We start from the raw sequence: 16,280 nt of genomic DNA, 5'->3' as shown, positions 1-16,280 counted from the left end.
TTGCTACATACATGGGTCTGCATGAATCACTATAATATGCTGACTTTAACGCTTTAGGATAAATATCTAGGAGTGGTAATAACTGGGTCATATGATGGTTCCATTCCTAGTCTTTTGAGGAAACTGCATACTAATTTCCATGATGGCTGTGTGAATTTATAGTCCCACCAACTGTGTAAACATGTTCTTTTTGTCTAAATTCTTTCCAACATTTATTATTGCTTATATTCTAGATGGTTGCCATTCTAGCTGAATAGATGAAATCTCAATGCAGTTTTCATTTGCATTTCCCTAATTGCTAAAGATATTGAACATTTTTTCATGTTTATTGGCATTTTGTATTTATTCTCTTGAGAAGTGTCTGTTTGGTTTATTTGATTGGATTATTTGTGGGTGTTTTTTTTTGGTGGTAAGTTTTTTGAGTTTGTTTTATATTCTAGATATTAATCCTCTGTCAGAAGAGTAGCTGCAAAGATTTTCTTCCATTCTGTAGGTTTTTTTCTTCACATTTCCTTTAGGGTGCAGAAGCTTTTTAGTTGATGCCATCCAAATTATTAATCTTTGGTGTTATTTTCTGAGTTTTAGGTGTCCTATTCGGGAAGTTGTTGTCTGCACCTGTATGCTGGAGTGTTGACCCTACATTTTCTTCTAGCAGTTGCCAAGTTTCTGGTCTAACACTTAGGTCTTTGATCCATTTTGAGTTGATTTTTGTGCAGGTTGAGAGATAGGGATCTAGTTTCATTTTCATCACATGGATAACCAGTTTTCCCAACACCATTTATTTAAAAAGCTGTTTATTCTCCCATGTGTGTTTTTGGCACCTTTGTCAAGAATCAGATAGTTGTGAATGTGTGGACTTGTCTCTGTGTCTTCTATTGTATTGGTGTATGTGCCTGTTTTTACACCAATACAATGCAGGATTTTTTGTTGTTGTTGTTTGGTATGGGGATTGAATTCAGGAGCATTGGACCACTGAGCCACATCTCTAGCCATATTTTGTATTTTATTTAGAGATAGGGTCTCAATGAGTTGTTTAGGGCCTTGATAAGTTGCTGAGGCTGGCTTTGAACTCTCAATCCTTCTGCCTCAGCCTTCTGAGCTGCTGGGATTACAGATGTGCACACCATGCCTGGCAACATGCAGTTTTTGTTTCTATAATTCTGTTATATAGTTAGAAATTTGATATTGTGGTGCCTCTGGCACTGTGGGGTTTTTTTTCCTTAGAATTGCTTTTGGTATTATGGAATCTTTTATTATTTTGTATAAATTTTAAGAGAGTTTTTATTTCTAGTTCTGTGAAAAATGTCATTGGTATTTTGATGGGGATTACATTGAATCTGTATGTTGCTTTTGGTAATATGGTAATTTGAACGATAATAATTCTGACTTTCCATGAACATGAGAGTTCTGTCTATCTTGTAGTATCTTCTTCAATTTCTTTCTTAAGTGTTCTACAATTTTCATTGTAGAGGTCTTTCACCTTATTGGTTAGATATATTCCTAGCTTTTTCTTTTCTTTTTTTTTAAAACATTCACTTTAATTTTTTTTAGTTGTAGATGAACACAATATCTTTATTTTTATTTATTTATTATTTTTTATGTGGTGCTGAGGATTGAACCCAGGGCCTCATGCATGGGAGGCAAGCACTCTACCACTGAGCTACAACCCCAGCCCTCTTTTCTTTTCTTTTCTTTTTTTTTAAGCTATTGTGAATAGGATTTTTTCCTGTGTTTTTTTTTTCAGAAAATTCATTATTGGTGTATATAAAAGTTATGGTTTCATTATGCTATTTTTAACTGTACAAATTGCTTCCTTTCCTGTTTTCTTAAAAATAAGCTTAAGTTTTAAAAATCTACAAAAATGAATATTTCAATGACATTTGTATTAATAAATTAAATTTAATGTGAAAGGCCAAATCCAGAAGATTTTACATTTTAAAGAAATAAAATCTGAAAGAGAATATAATTGTCTTTGTATAAAATTATATACTTAGTCATTGTCAAAAAGTATTTCTTTTACTTTAGGACTTGAAATTTCTTGCAGCCAAGATCAACAGCTTTCTTGGAAAAGCACACATAGTCTTAGGACCACATTTTGAATAAAATGTTCCCTCTGTCAACCTGTTTTTAACTAAGCTCCTTAAAATAACATTAAGTTGATTTGAATCTTCAGCTTTCTAATTAAAGCTTTTGAACTCAAAAACAATCTAGTGGTCTGTGAAATGTTACTCAAGTACATTCTTTGATAATGACATGAAATAGAGGTATAATAAAATTCAGTGCCTAATGGGAATTATGGGCCTTCAAGAGACACCATCACAAAGTAGATTATATCAGAAACTGATAGGTACTGAGTTTTTTAGAGCAAAAAATATGGAAACAATTAAGATATCTCTACCATTGACATATTTAGTTTCTTCTGGAATATTTAGAGTCGGCTGGTAGAATACTGACATTGTAAAAGAGAAAAAAAATCCATCAGAGGAAAAAAATGGATATCTATTTTGGCTGCTGTTTTAATGAGTTTTTATTAGAAAACAGGTTAACAATTAGTTCAGCAGGATTGAGGATACTGCTTTTACCTCAGTGACTCTGGTCTGCCTTCCATTCTGATAAATATTTATGAGCATATTTTGTATTATTGACAATAAAATATCATTTGGGTCAGTACTTTCTCGGAAGGGTTGGAAATAAAAGATTGCATTTATTGAATTCCTTAGGGACCATGACTTTCAGTATACCTCTTTAAACCCTTATGGATTTAGGTGCCTTCAACTTGACATCTTACAGTTTTTAAAAACAGAATTCCAATATCATGAAAAAGAAATGGAGGAATAGAAAATTTGGAAAATCAATTCTTTCTGATAATATGTTGGCATTAGGGATGTGGGGCTGTGTGCTTTTGAAAGCTTTTCCAGAGTTTTGCTTTAAAGATAGATGCCTATGCTTCAAGAATGTAAAACATTACAGTGTGCATGAAAAGAGTTTTAGGGTTGTGGTCAAAACTGAAACAAAATTAGCAGGAGATGTACTGATTTATGATATAATTTTTCTGTGTAGTGATTTTTAAAAACATATGAAGATGCTCTAAGTAACTCATTTGAGCTGTTCTTGTTCTTGTTCTGTCGTATCTATTCCTTAACAGTCTTTCTGTGGCCTCTCTCTTGTGCCTTTTCCTTTCAGCCTGGCCTAACACAGCCACCCCAGGAATCCAGTTAAGCCTAAGAGAGATCATCTCACTCCTTCAAAGTCCTCCAAAATTTTCCCATCTCACTTAAAGCCAGAGTTCCTCCAAGTCCCAACAGGATTTTTTTTTTCTTTCTTACCTCTCTGGCTTCCTTTAGTAACCAATCTCTTTTAAGCTCCCTAAACCATGATAGGCATGTTCCTTCCTCAGAGCCTCATGTTTCCTCAGATATCCTCCAGGCTCACACCTCTTAAACCTTTGTTTTCCTCATCCCATGAACTGTACATTTTATTTATTTCTCTTGTTTATTATCCCTCTTCCCCACAAAAATTTAAGCTCTGTGAGGCTCTTGTCTGTTTTGTTCACTATTGTATTTCCAGTGCTTAGAATGTGAGCCCGGTCCACTAAACCAGGCTCATTTTAGCTCATTAAAAATTTTCTCACTAGATGCAGTAGCGCATGCCTATAATTCCAGCTACGCAGGAGGCTGAGGCAGGAAGACTGCAAATTTGAGGACAGCCTTGGCAATTTAGCAAGACTCTGTCTCAAAATAAAAATTTTTAAATGGATTGTGGGTTTAGCTCAGTGATATATTGTTTGCTTAGCATGTCTAAGGCCCTGAATTTAATCCCCAGTACTGGAAAAAAAAAAATCTGAACTCATGTATGAATGAATAGGAAGAGCCTCTGCCTCCACTCAGGTGTCAGTGCCCCAGAGAGCAGCAGGAGTACTCCTGCACTAAATGAGTGGGCTCATCGCTTGTTGCATCAAGGGAGAATGCACTGGTACCTCTAGGAACCTTGGGATTTGCAGTGAGAGGGTATTGGAAAGAACCTATTGTAGGATTTAGGTTTTGGTTGGGTGATAAGAGGGAGGGTGTGAGGAGAGCAGAATGCTGTCAGAAGGCAGAAGCATTTGGATGTTTGAGTAAAGAACAGCAGTCATTCATTTGTCATTCATTCTGGGCTTAGAATTAAAAGGTGGCCTTTTTTTGTTGTTTTATTTTATTGTGGTGTGACAATGAATCTGCCTCAGTTTGTCTTCTGTGAGGTTGTCTATGTCTGATAGGGAGCCACTAAGCAAGTGTAGGAAAGGGGGGAGAGAAGAAATAGGAATAAGTAGGAGAGAAAGGCTTCTTTGCAGACTCTTAAATTTGGATATGGAAGGCTTGTCTCCCCGCAGGGTTCCCCTTGCCCACCCTCTTCACTTTCCTTCACTGTCAGTAATGAGGTGAGGTCCCACCTTCCTGTTCCCGTGTCCCATTTCCCCCTCAGTGGGGCAAGATCTGAGCTGGGAAGCAGAGGATGGTGTGCCAACAGTTATGTGTCCCCCTCTCGGCTGGCTCTTCTCTCAGGGGAGGGTCTGGAGCAAGCTCCTCCCCTTCCCTTCACCCTGTGGCTTTCATCCAGGTTGGTTTCACTGGCAATCATTTATCCAGGGGACTTCAAAGGGTCCTCACAGAAGATTCCCGATGGAAGGAAGGGAACTGGTTCTTCATGTATGTTCCCTAACAAACCTTCCTCCTAAGAAGAGAAATATGAGTGATGAAATTTAGGGGACAAGTGAGGATTAGACGTCCCACTCATCCCTGACCTCAGTGTCTTGCCAGCCCCTGCTCGGTTCTACCAATTAGAGATTTGCTTAAAGGAGCAAACTTTCCTGGGATGATTTGAGGAGGTTGTGAGAAAGCAAAGGCAGTGTGGGCAATGAGGCCGGCTACACCATGCTATACCAACTGGACTGTGATGGCATGGGTGGGGTGTGGGGAAGGGTCTTGAGGAATTCTGAAGCAAAGGGTGTGGTGTGGGGAGGTTCCCTGGTAAAGGAAGGGTGGGTAGAGAAGCAGAGAGTTTGGCTGCTGGTGGAGACAGGGGGCTGAAGCAGGTGTCTAGGAGGTACCCATAGGAGGGACCATGTCCCAGCAAGCTATGCTTCCTTGGGAGGGTAACAGGGTGCACCAGAAATCTGAGACATCACAATCAGAAGAGCTTACTTATTTAAATTTGCCTGTATTCATTTTATCAGGAGCTATGCCTGCCATTGTTCATGTAATTTGCACCCCTGTTGAAAAGGATTAAGAAGAAGAAGAATATTCCAGGATATACAAAGAGACTCTTGTAATTTTGTAATAAAAGTTTATAGATGTTCTGTGGCAAAGATGAGGGGCAAAAAAGAGTCAGTAGCAAGCTTTGTTTTGGCTAACTATGAAAGCAGAAGGCAGTAAAAAAAACAAAAGCAGTTTGGGAAGAATAGATATTTGTTGTACACATATATAGTCTTCTTAAACAGACCCAAATATGAAGTTTAAAGAAAAGTACCTCTCTAATTAATGAACCTATTTGCAGATCCATATTTTTTACCCTAAAGTAGAATTTAAAAAAAAATCAAAGAGAGTAGATAGCTTTGAATGCCACAGTGATTTTTAGAGTCATAAAATTAGATTCTTTTAAAAACAAGTTTCCTTCTGGGCTGGGGATGTGGCTCAAGCAGGAACTCGCTCTCCTGGCATGTGCGGGGTGGGGCGGTGGGTTCGATCCTCAGCACCACATAAAAATAAAATAAAGATATTGTGCCCACCGAAAGCTGAAAAATAAATATTAAAAAAATTCTCTCTCTTCTCTCTCTCTTTAAAAAAAATAGGCTTCCTTCAAACCATAATTTGGACCTTCAAAATAGTATATTTCACATTAGTAAATTAGGTAATCTTATTGATCTTTGCATTATAGAGGAATATAGACATCTATTCAATGAATAAAAATTTCTATTTCTAAAGTCCTTAAAAATGGTATTTTGTATATGTCAGTTCCCTCATAACTTCTTAAATGTCTTATAATAGTTTCATAAATTACAATTTTGGTTCACCTCATCAGTGTCCTAGGCCTGAGAAATACTGTGAAGTTTGGCTGCTGACCCCTTGTGGTGAGAAATGATAATTACATACAACACAGGCACAGGTCTTTTGTTGGAGGAAACAGTCAGAAACCAAAGCTTCCAGGATTCAAGCAGAGTTCCTGGTTGTAAGCAATCAAAACAGCCCAGCTGCTTTAACAGTAAATTGCTGTCCCTTGAGGACAATGATGTCACTTAACAGTAATCATGGACATCAGGTTCTGAATGTCCCCCAGGCTAGCTGATTCTGGACACTGGAATTTCTTTCACCACTAGCAGCAACACCTCTTTGAATGCCAACATTCCAATCTAAAATCTAGAATAGGATACATCTAATTGGCCAGGCTGATGTCCACCTCATCCCTTCAGCTGAAAGGAAGGCTAGCAAAACATTTGGACATCTTGACTTACTTAGTGAAATCTGGCCTCTGCCACCCACTGACACAGGCTCAATGCAGAATTCACTACAGAGGAAGAGACTCCATGTCCTTAGCATTTAGTCAAAGGACACATGTCTACTATCAACCCTGATATCTCTATGCTAGGCATAACCACAATGCATTTTCATTCTTTTTTTTTGTAGAAGAATGCAAAGTTTTTGTTGTTCAACACTTTGATGAGTTCTTTAAAAAATAATCCTTATGTAGTTTTTTTTTTTGTTTTTTATAAACAGATAACTAAGAAGGAAACTTGAGAAGACAGGTGTTCTTCTTCCCCTCTCTTACCATCCAAGGTGCTGCCTCTCATGTCCATTTACATTGAGTTTAACATCTCTGGAGCATTTCTTGTCTTTCTTCCTATCTGCTCCCTATCCCCAGGGTGAAGTACTTGCTCTAACAAATTAACATTAACATGTTCTACTTGTTCGATTATTACAATTTTTCATTGCCTTATCTTTCATGCGATGCGATTATTAGTCAAGCATTTTCAACTTTCCAGGCTTCAATTCCTCATTTGTAACATGCAAATGCAGTTATAAACCTTACATAGTTGTTACAAGACTTAATGAGATACTATTTGTGAAGCACTTAAGCCCAGTGCCTGAGATTCTGTGGGCTTTCCAAAATGATGTAAAATATTATTTTCCATTTTTTTGGGTGATGACTTTCTGGAAGGCAAGAGATACATCTCATCCATTTTTTTTCACAGTGTCTGCTGCTTCATGAATGTTTGTTAAATTGCATTGTTTGTTGCTGAACAGAAGCCAGGTCACTATATTAGCTTCTATATTTGAATTTATTTATGGTTATCTTCAAGACTTTTATTCTGGGGAGTGATATTGGCCAAATTATTTTGTTATATTGTATACATGTATGAATATGTAACAAAGAATCCCGCCATTATGTATAATGTATTAATAAAAAATATATAAAAGGCCTTAAATAAAAGTGTACTTTAAAAAATATAAAAATATAATAATAATGTGAGTTCATTATTTGAGTCTTTTTATCAAAATAATCACTACATAAAATTAAATCTCTCCACAGGCCTTCTGGAGTACATTAAAGCAGAAGATAGCATAAGTGTTTATCTTAACATGAAACTATTATTTGAAGGACAATTAAGGCTTTGTGTTGTTCAGCCAATACATCTGACAACATGGGTACTCATATTTTTTATTCTGAAGTCTATCTCTTCTCTAAAACCCGCCCGACTCCCAATTTATCAAAGGAAACCTTTTATAGCTGCTTGGAATGCTCCAACAGATCAGTGTTTGATAAAGTATAATTTAAGACTGAATTTGAAAATGTTTCAGGTGATCGGAAGCCCATTGGCCAAGGCCAGGGGTCAAAATGTTACCATATTTTATGTCAACAGATTGGGATATTATCCATGGTATACATCACAGGGAGTCCCCATTAACGGGGGTCTCCCCCAGAACATAAGCTTGCAAGTGCATCTGGAAAAAGCTGACCAAGACATTAATTATTACATCCCCGCTGAAGACTTCAGTGGACTTGCTGTTATAGACTGGGAATATTGGCGACCCCAGTGGGACCGAAACTGGAACACAAAAGATGTCTACAGACAGAAGTCAAGAAAGCTTGTTTCTGATACACAAGGGAATGTATCAGCTACTGATATTGAATATTTAGCCAAAGTGACCTTTGAAGAGAATGCAAAAGCTTTCATGAAGGAAACCATCAAATTGGGAATTAAGAGTCGACCCAAGGGCCTTTGGGGTTATTATTTATATCCCGATTGCCACAATTATAATGTTTATGCCCCAAACTACACCGGGTCATGCCCAGAAGAGGAAGTCCTGAGGAACAATGAACTCTCCTGGCTTTGGAATAGCAGTGCTGCTTTATATCCTTCTATTGGTGTCAGGAAATCCTTTGGAGACAGTGGAAATATTTTGCGCTTCTCACAATTTCGAGTGCATGAATCCATGAGGGTCTCCACCATGACATCCCATGATTATGCTCTGCCTGTATTTGTCTACACAAGACTGGGGTACAGAGATGAACCTTTGTTTTTTCTTTCTAAGGTAAGAAATTCCTTGCCCAATGGTAGGGAATTTTCTCCTCATCTCTAAAAGAAACATTTCTTTAATAATTATGAGAACACCTCACTAATGGGCTGTAAGAGCATCATTTTTCCTGTTCTATTGACTCACTTGGACTTTTCATTTATGCAAGCTGAATTTTGATGATCTTATCTATTATTATTCTTTTAGTGTATTTAGTATGGCAGGAAGCTGCTCTGCTGGCTTTGATTGTACTTCAAAAATTGCTGAGATGGTTGGTGGAGAATAGTTCTGAAAATTGGAGAGGGTGTTTTAAAGTGGAGGAGTTTGCTCATGCACGTACAAGTGGAATGAAAGACATTCCTGCTTCTGTCCTCATCATTGCAAATATCAAGAGAAGAAAAAAGCATTTTCTTTTAAAGGCATAATACCAGCTTTAATAAAAGGTATAAGGGAGGAACAACAGAGTCAATGTATTTAATGCTTCTAAACTGTACATTTTAAGTGACTAACAGTAAATCTCAGGTTATGAATTTCTATCACAATTTAATTGCTTCTTTAATTTTAAAAAGGTATGAAGGAATTGCAGATCTGCTAAATGTAGGGGAGCCTACAGATTTAGCCATCTGGGTTACTGTTGCCTTTAAAACCACAACTAATAGAAAGTTGGTAGAGTGTGTGGGTTTCTAAATTCAATATTTAAATCACTAGTAGATTTAAATATTGAATTTAGAAACCTCGGTTAAAACTTAACAGAAGTTTTATTCTGTTTCCCATACATACCACGGGGGTAATGTTTAAAACAGGTAGACTTTTGCCCAGACTTTCTATCCCCGTATAACTCCAGTTATTTAAACAGAAACATCTAGGAAAAGTAGTGAAAGTTCTTGTCTTTGGATTTGAATAATTATGTGCAAACATTTCACATTGAAAAAACTTGTGACTTGTTCAGGACTGCCAATTTGTGATGCAGTGATGTTTTGATATATCTTACCAGAGGCACTTCTTTTTTTCTCCAGTATTAAAAATTCCAGCTTACTGGCCTGGGTTAAAATATAAACATCTCCTCGGTGTTAGGCATCCTAAGGAGGAGGCTCAGGAAACACCCTGTGTGGGCTTGACCCTGACCTGTGGTTATCTGTGGAGTACATATGAGTAAACTATATTCATCAGAAGGAGAAATGGTGCATAGGTGTGAAATATGAAAAAAATGCTATGCCTTTGGCACTACTAATGAAATGAGGAAAGAAAATGTTTCCATTGTGAACTAATATTCATTCTACCCAGAAAAATCATCCATACATAATTAAATAAGGAATAATAAGAGGCCAGGATGGTGGTGCACACCTGTAGTCCCAGAAGCTCAAGAAGCTGAGGCAGGAGGATTGAGAGTTCAAAGCCAGCCTCAGCAGCTTATTGAGGGCCTAAGCAACTCAGTGAGACCCTGTCTTTAAATAAAATATAAAAAAGGGCTGGGGATGTGGCTCAGTGGTAAAGCTGTAAATCGCCCCTGAGTTCAATCCCTGGTATCAAAAAAATAAAAAAATAAATAAAAAGAATGATAAGAGTTTAGTCCTGTTTGAAAGGTTTAAAAAAGTTATCTCAATTTTTAGAAAGTAATCTTGACTCTAGCATTGAAAGCTCAATAGAACCTTCTGTGAAGCTTTTCAATGTTTAGTTCCAGCAAGTTCCTTTCTTTAGTGATAATAAATTTACTTTTGGAAGAAACAATAAACATTAAAGTACAAAGTGTTCCTTTCAAAAACATAGTTTAGACTACTTGTACATTCTGCACATTCTGCCAGCCTTAGGTAAACTTCTTTCTTTAGTAGCAATAACTTCAGAAATGCTGCTGCTTTCTTTCACAGGAAAGAAGAAATAGCAGTTTGGGTCTCATCTCATTCTACACTCTCTTCTGTTCTGAAAGGCAGGCTATTTTCCAAGTATTTTAAACCATAAGCATACCCACCTTTTGTACTCTAGCCACCATAAATATCTGCCCACAAAATTTTAAAAATCTGAAATTCATTTGTATCAAACCCCAAATGACCATTAAGTGCTCCCATTTCTGACTTTCCTATAGATGTGGGCTTTTTAGAAAACACACACACACACACACACACACACACACACACACACACACACACACACATACAGGTAAGGTTAGAAACAGGATTTACCAGTAAGTAGCAAATCTCTTCATCTTTCTGAACCTCAGTGCCTCGGTGTCTTAATGTCAAAAACAGGACGGTATCTCCTACCCTATTTGCCTAGCATAAGTGCAATGGAAATCAAATGCAAAAGAGTATATGGAAAATTGAAGCACTACAGAAATACATATCATTTTTTTAACAGGCATCAAAGCCTTAAACTTAACCATGGGATATCTGAGGGAATAGCTTGAGGGAATAACAGTATCATCTTGTTTCCCGCAGAAGTTTACCTGTTCTACCTAACAATAAATGCAACCTTTATATTAACTGATGGTGCAGTTTACAAAAATAGTGATAGGAATTTCTTTGGCTATAGGTTTAAAGATGATTATCCCTGAAATTAATTAGTGTTTCTTTGTTAATGGGAACTCATTAGTAAGGCTCCAGCTCCCCACAGTGGGCACGCACTTACATGCATTCTGGTAAATTTCAGAGACTGAAACCCTCTGGAGTCCTCTGGGTGTCCCTACCTTACATTTCTGAAGCTTTGATTTGAGCCCAAGAATCAAGGGGAGGGGCAAGGCAGCCCTGTGCCACACTGGGACCCAGGAGGTTCATTTTGACTACCTGGGTTTTGTTCTTTTACTTCTCCTTTCATGTGACAACATAGTGTAGCTCGTGCACTTAGGTGATCCCTCCAAAGGCATTTTTTTTTCTGTGACTTTCCTAGCAGGGTAGTGCTCTTACTTTACTGACTTCAAAGCACAGCTGCTCTGTGATTTATTTAGCATCCTGCTCTCTGCCAGTGACAGTGCAATAATTTGGTAAGAAATTCTCAGTAATATCTGCTGTCTTCTGCTTATCTTGGTCAATGTGTGCTTGAACACATTGCCATTTGTAATCAGTCTCAATAAACTGTTTCTGATAATGACCCTCCCGAAGGACACATTGAGAAGAAACCAACATCAACTCAGATGGCATGGCTGTCACCACACACAGCCATCATTTCCATATGGATCAATAACCTATAAATACAAAATGTTTGACGACAGTGCTTTTACGTGAAGGAAGGCTGTGGAAACATCTGCCCCTCTGATCACACCATGTGATTATCACCCTGCATGCTCAGGGATGTTTCTGTGTGAGTAGAGTAAGAAGTTCTGCTAACTCGTGTCTGCTAGAACCAAGCAGATGACACGGGCCCTGCAAAGTCTGTGGTCTGGGTGCTGCATGGCTGGCTTCCCTCTGCTCCTCTTCACTGGATCATTGACAGTTTTCAAAGTCCTTGCTTTTGCATGACCTCACCTGATCGTTCCCACTCCTCTTCCCTTTCCTTCCATGCTGGCTCTCACCTGTTCAGTGGACACGGTAGTCTGAGGAATAGAAATGGATGTGAACCTAAAAGGAAAATTAGTTTAAAGTAAAATTTCTTCCCTTTTGAAAATGATAAAAACACTTTCCAGAAAAACAAAGTTAAAAGACCAACAATGGAAAACTTTCTATCTGACGGGTAGACTGTGAAATGTCAGGGAGAATCATCTCTCAAGTATTGATATCATAATAGACTGGTCAAAGCAAAATAAAATTTAAAGTTTTTGTTTTTGTTTTCCTCCAAATGACCATTTTCTATCATTTAATCAGTGGAAATTCATCTTTGGTGTAAAAGATCAAAGTTTGGTATTCTAAAGAATAGGAGAATGTATTATAATTTAATAAAGTAAGAAAACTACTACATATATTCAATTCTTATTATCCCACCTCCTCAAATACTCTAGATCCACTTATTATTATTTTTGTCATCTTGAAACAATAATCTTTCAAGATGACAAAAATCAACATTTCTCTTGCTAAAATTTTGTTTTTATCTCTCTTAAATATACTTGGAAAAATCCTGGTGACTTTGCCATTGCTACATGAGTCATAAATCAAGCTCAGTAAGTCAAATACTTTGAAATTAAACATAGATAATTTCAGGGCCCAGATGCAAAGGATGGACAAAATCAAAATCCAGGATCCTTAACACTGTTCCTTTCTCTGTTTTTAGAATTGAGATTGAAACCCATCTGAGTCACTGTGGAGGTAAATTTCCACAGGGGCAAAATGGAGAACAGAACTTGCTAAGAGAATTATATTCAACGAAGGAAAACTTTGGACTCTGTATCATATACATATAGCTAGTTTGTGGGTATATGTCCCTAATCAACTTCAAATAAACAACTCTTGATGACTATTTACAGTCTAAATGTCCACAAAATAATATCCTGCTACAAAAATGTTTTAAAAAATGATTATATGCTGTTTCATATGATTATAGAGTATGATTTTGAGCATGTGTGATTATAGCTAATAACACTATGTTTATCCCTTTTAGTGATTTTGAATGTGGTTCATTCCACATTTGTGTTACTCAACAAATGTGAAGAATACTTTCTACAGAGTTTATGGGTTCAGTCCCAGCTCTGTTATATTGAACACAGCTTCTAATCCTCATCCCTGGTGGGTTGCTTTACATTCAAATTAATAATGAACTCTACTCTCTTCAATCTAGCAAGATCTAATTAGTACCATAGGAGAAAGTGCTGCCTTGGGAGCTGCAGGCATTGTGATTTGGGGAGACATGAATTTAACCTCATCTGAGGTAAGTAAGTACCTTGAGGGTATATATTAAGAATTTGTTCTGTTTTCCTATAGAGCTTGTTCTGACCAAAGCTCTTATGATCCCCAGAATAAACCTGTTTTAGAATAAAAGTCCAAATTAGTATCTGGTACATAATTAGGGCTCAGTAAATATTATTAGATTTTGTAAAGATAGGAATCATGACACTGACATTTGTTGAATATTTGCTATATTCTAAGGGTATAACTAAGGGATTTGTGTTTTGTTTGGTTTGGGGTTTGCCCACTTACTGGTCACCTGAGGTACTGCATATCATCTTCCTTTATAGATGAGAAGGTGAGAGAAAACTGAACTAGTTAACAGCTAGTTAGACTAATTAGTGGTGGGGCTGACATTAACTACAGTTGGTTTGATGCTGGAGGCCTTGCTTTTAGCCACATGAAACACTATCCTATTTTGGGATGTTGAAACAGATGGTAACTTTTAAATCTCCACATTGAAGTTATTTTTTCTCTATAGTGAAATCAGCTAAAAATTAATAGTACTTAAAATAAGATATGTCTTCTCAAATTTCTCCCAGGTGAGATACTATTTACTCCAAGAAATCTTTCTAGGTTGTCCTAATCCCCATTAATTGCAATCTCTTCTGTATTTCCAGATGTCGTTTGTTTATATCTCTATAGAATAATACATGTTGCCTAGAATTATAATACTAATTGATTTTTTTTGTAATTTCATGATGATCTGATATCATTCTTAGAATTTTACTGGCTAAATTTGTTGCTGTTCATAACTGTGTCCCTCCATGAGAATTAGATACAAACTGAATGCTCAATTCCTGACTTTTCTGGCTTGATACTTCCACTCCAGCCCCCATGTGGCTCCTGAGAAGGGCTTCATCAGGAAATTGTGTGCACCACTCAGGTGGCCTCTGTTTAGAACACATAATAGGAACCACAGGCACACGCATTACCTAGGCAGTCTCACAGGCTCTCCTGTGTTTGAGTTGTGCATAGAAGCATAGAACCCAGAACAATCAATGTCAAAGCTTAATTAACAGGAAAATCCAGAATGTTCTACAATAATTCAGCGGAGCTCTAGTGATGGAGTTTAGAATCTCAATCACATAGAAAGGAACCACATACCTGAAGACAGCAGCTGGGTATGATTTCTAATTTGGGTTTGTTCCTTTTCTTTTGGCAGCCATTAACTTGAGAGCTAGAAGGAGAGAAAAAGGGTGTTAATTGGAGGAAGGCAAGATCTCCTTGTACTCTGGGGTCCATTTTCAAGTTCAGTTGCTTTGCTCAACTAGAGCATATTCTTCATCTTCTGTCCCTTAGACCTATCCCTTTTCTGATCTGAGCCCCCAGTGCCCAGGAGCCTAGGAGTCCACCCGCTGGAACCATGCCACCAGGTCAAGTCCACAGAGGTGCCTTGTGGGTCTAGAAGCTCTAATCCTATCAGTACTGGGAGACACACTAAAATCCATTTGTTTCTACATTCCCAGGGCAACTGTACAAAGGTGAAGCAATTTGTGAGTTCTGATTTAGGGAGCTACATAGTCAACGTGACCAGAGCGGCTGAAGTGTGCAGCCTTCACCTCTGCAGGAGTAACGGGAGGTGTATAAGGAAGACATGGAAAGCTCCCGATTACCTCCACTTGAACCCTGCAAGTTACCACATAGAGGCCTCTGAGGATGGGGAATTTACTGTGAAGGGAAAAGCATCTGATACGGACCTGACAGTGCTGGCAGAGAAATTTTCCTGTCATTGTTATCAGGGATACAAAGGAGCTGATTGCAGAGAAATGAAGGAGGCTGATGGCTGCTCTGGGGTTTCCCCTTTTCCTGGCTGGCTAATAACACTATGTTTACTCCTTTTAGCAGGTTATCAAAGCATTCAGCTGTGAAGTAATTGAGCTTAAGGGGAATTGTGTGGCCTCTAGAGTAAACCCTTAGGGAAGAAATGAAACCGATGACAATTTTTTCTTTCATAATTTCCTTTAAGAGCTATTTTAAGCAGACATTATGTATGTCCCTTAAGAAAAATAGAAACAGATTATTTTATTTGTGCCTGATTTAGTTGGAAACCAGATCCAAGAGTACAAATCGGTGCCCTCCTCTCCTTAATACTTAACTCGTATTTAAATTAAAGCTAATATATTCTAGACTTTTCATGAATGTATGTACATGAAAGCATGCATATAAATATTAAGTTATTGATTTCAAAGACTATTTTTCTAGCTAGCAATTTATTTAAGGATAGATCACTAAGTAATCATCTGATTCAACTCAGGGGTCACCACCTCAAGGCATGACCTAGTCAACTGATCCATCAAAGAAGATCAAATGCAGAATTTCCCTTCCAGCCTCCAATCCAACCTAGGCTTCTGCTTCCCACCTAGACTTATGGAGTTACAGAATCACTCTTGAGATGGATTCTCCTGGCAAGGTGGGAACTGAGGCAAGGGGAGTTGTCCTCAGCTCATTGCAAAGGTTATCTATTCAATCTGGTGCCTCTCTCCCTCATGGGAGTCCTTCTCTCACAGATCCTGACAGTCAGAATACTGTGAAAGACTTTGGAAAAATATTCTTGCTTGCCTAGACTGGTGATGCTATAGATTCAAAAGTTGAAGCTGTGTGAATAAAAATATGCGTTTGGTAACTTTTTCAAGCAAAAATCATTATTAAAAAGAGATTTCATAAATGACATTTAAGGGACCCAGAAGTGCTGTTGAAATGAAGGTATGTGAAAATATTAAAATACTTTTTCTTGGCATGCTTTCATCTCCCAATATATATGAGTTTGGAGTAGGGGATTTAGAGTCTTTTTGAATCTAATTGGAATCATGGCTTCACTACCTATCTGGTTATATGATTTCGGGAAAGTTATTTATGTTCCCATTTTTTTTTCATCTGAAATTTGGAAATATAATTCCTACCTTGGTAAGTTTTTTCTGAAGAG

General features: G+C 37.5%; 1 protein-coding gene across 1 annotated transcript; it reads left to right on the top strand.

Moving 5' to 3' along the window:
• Positions 1-7,613: 7,613 nt before the first annotated feature.
• On the top strand, positions 7,614-15,225 carry Hyal4 (hyaluronidase 4). The gene is made up of 3 exons (XM_005333933.4): positions 7,614-8,567; positions 13,248-13,337; positions 14,824-15,225. Exons 1-3 carry the CDS (start codon positions 7,614-7,616, stop codon positions 15,223-15,225), a joined length of 1,446 nt encoding a protein of 481 aa, XP_005333990.2.
• The last annotated feature ends 1,055 nt before the right edge of the window (positions 15,226-16,280 follow it).

This window comes from Ictidomys tridecemlineatus, chromosome 2 (assembly GCF_052094955.1).
Source record: "Ictidomys tridecemlineatus isolate mIctTri1 chromosome 2, mIctTri1.hap1, whole genome shotgun sequence".
Classification (NCBI taxonomy): domain Eukaryota; kingdom Metazoa; phylum Chordata; class Mammalia; order Rodentia; family Sciuridae; genus Ictidomys; species Ictidomys tridecemlineatus.
Note: the sequence above shows the minus strand (reverse complement) of the source record. Positions and strands in the feature narration are given on the sequence as shown.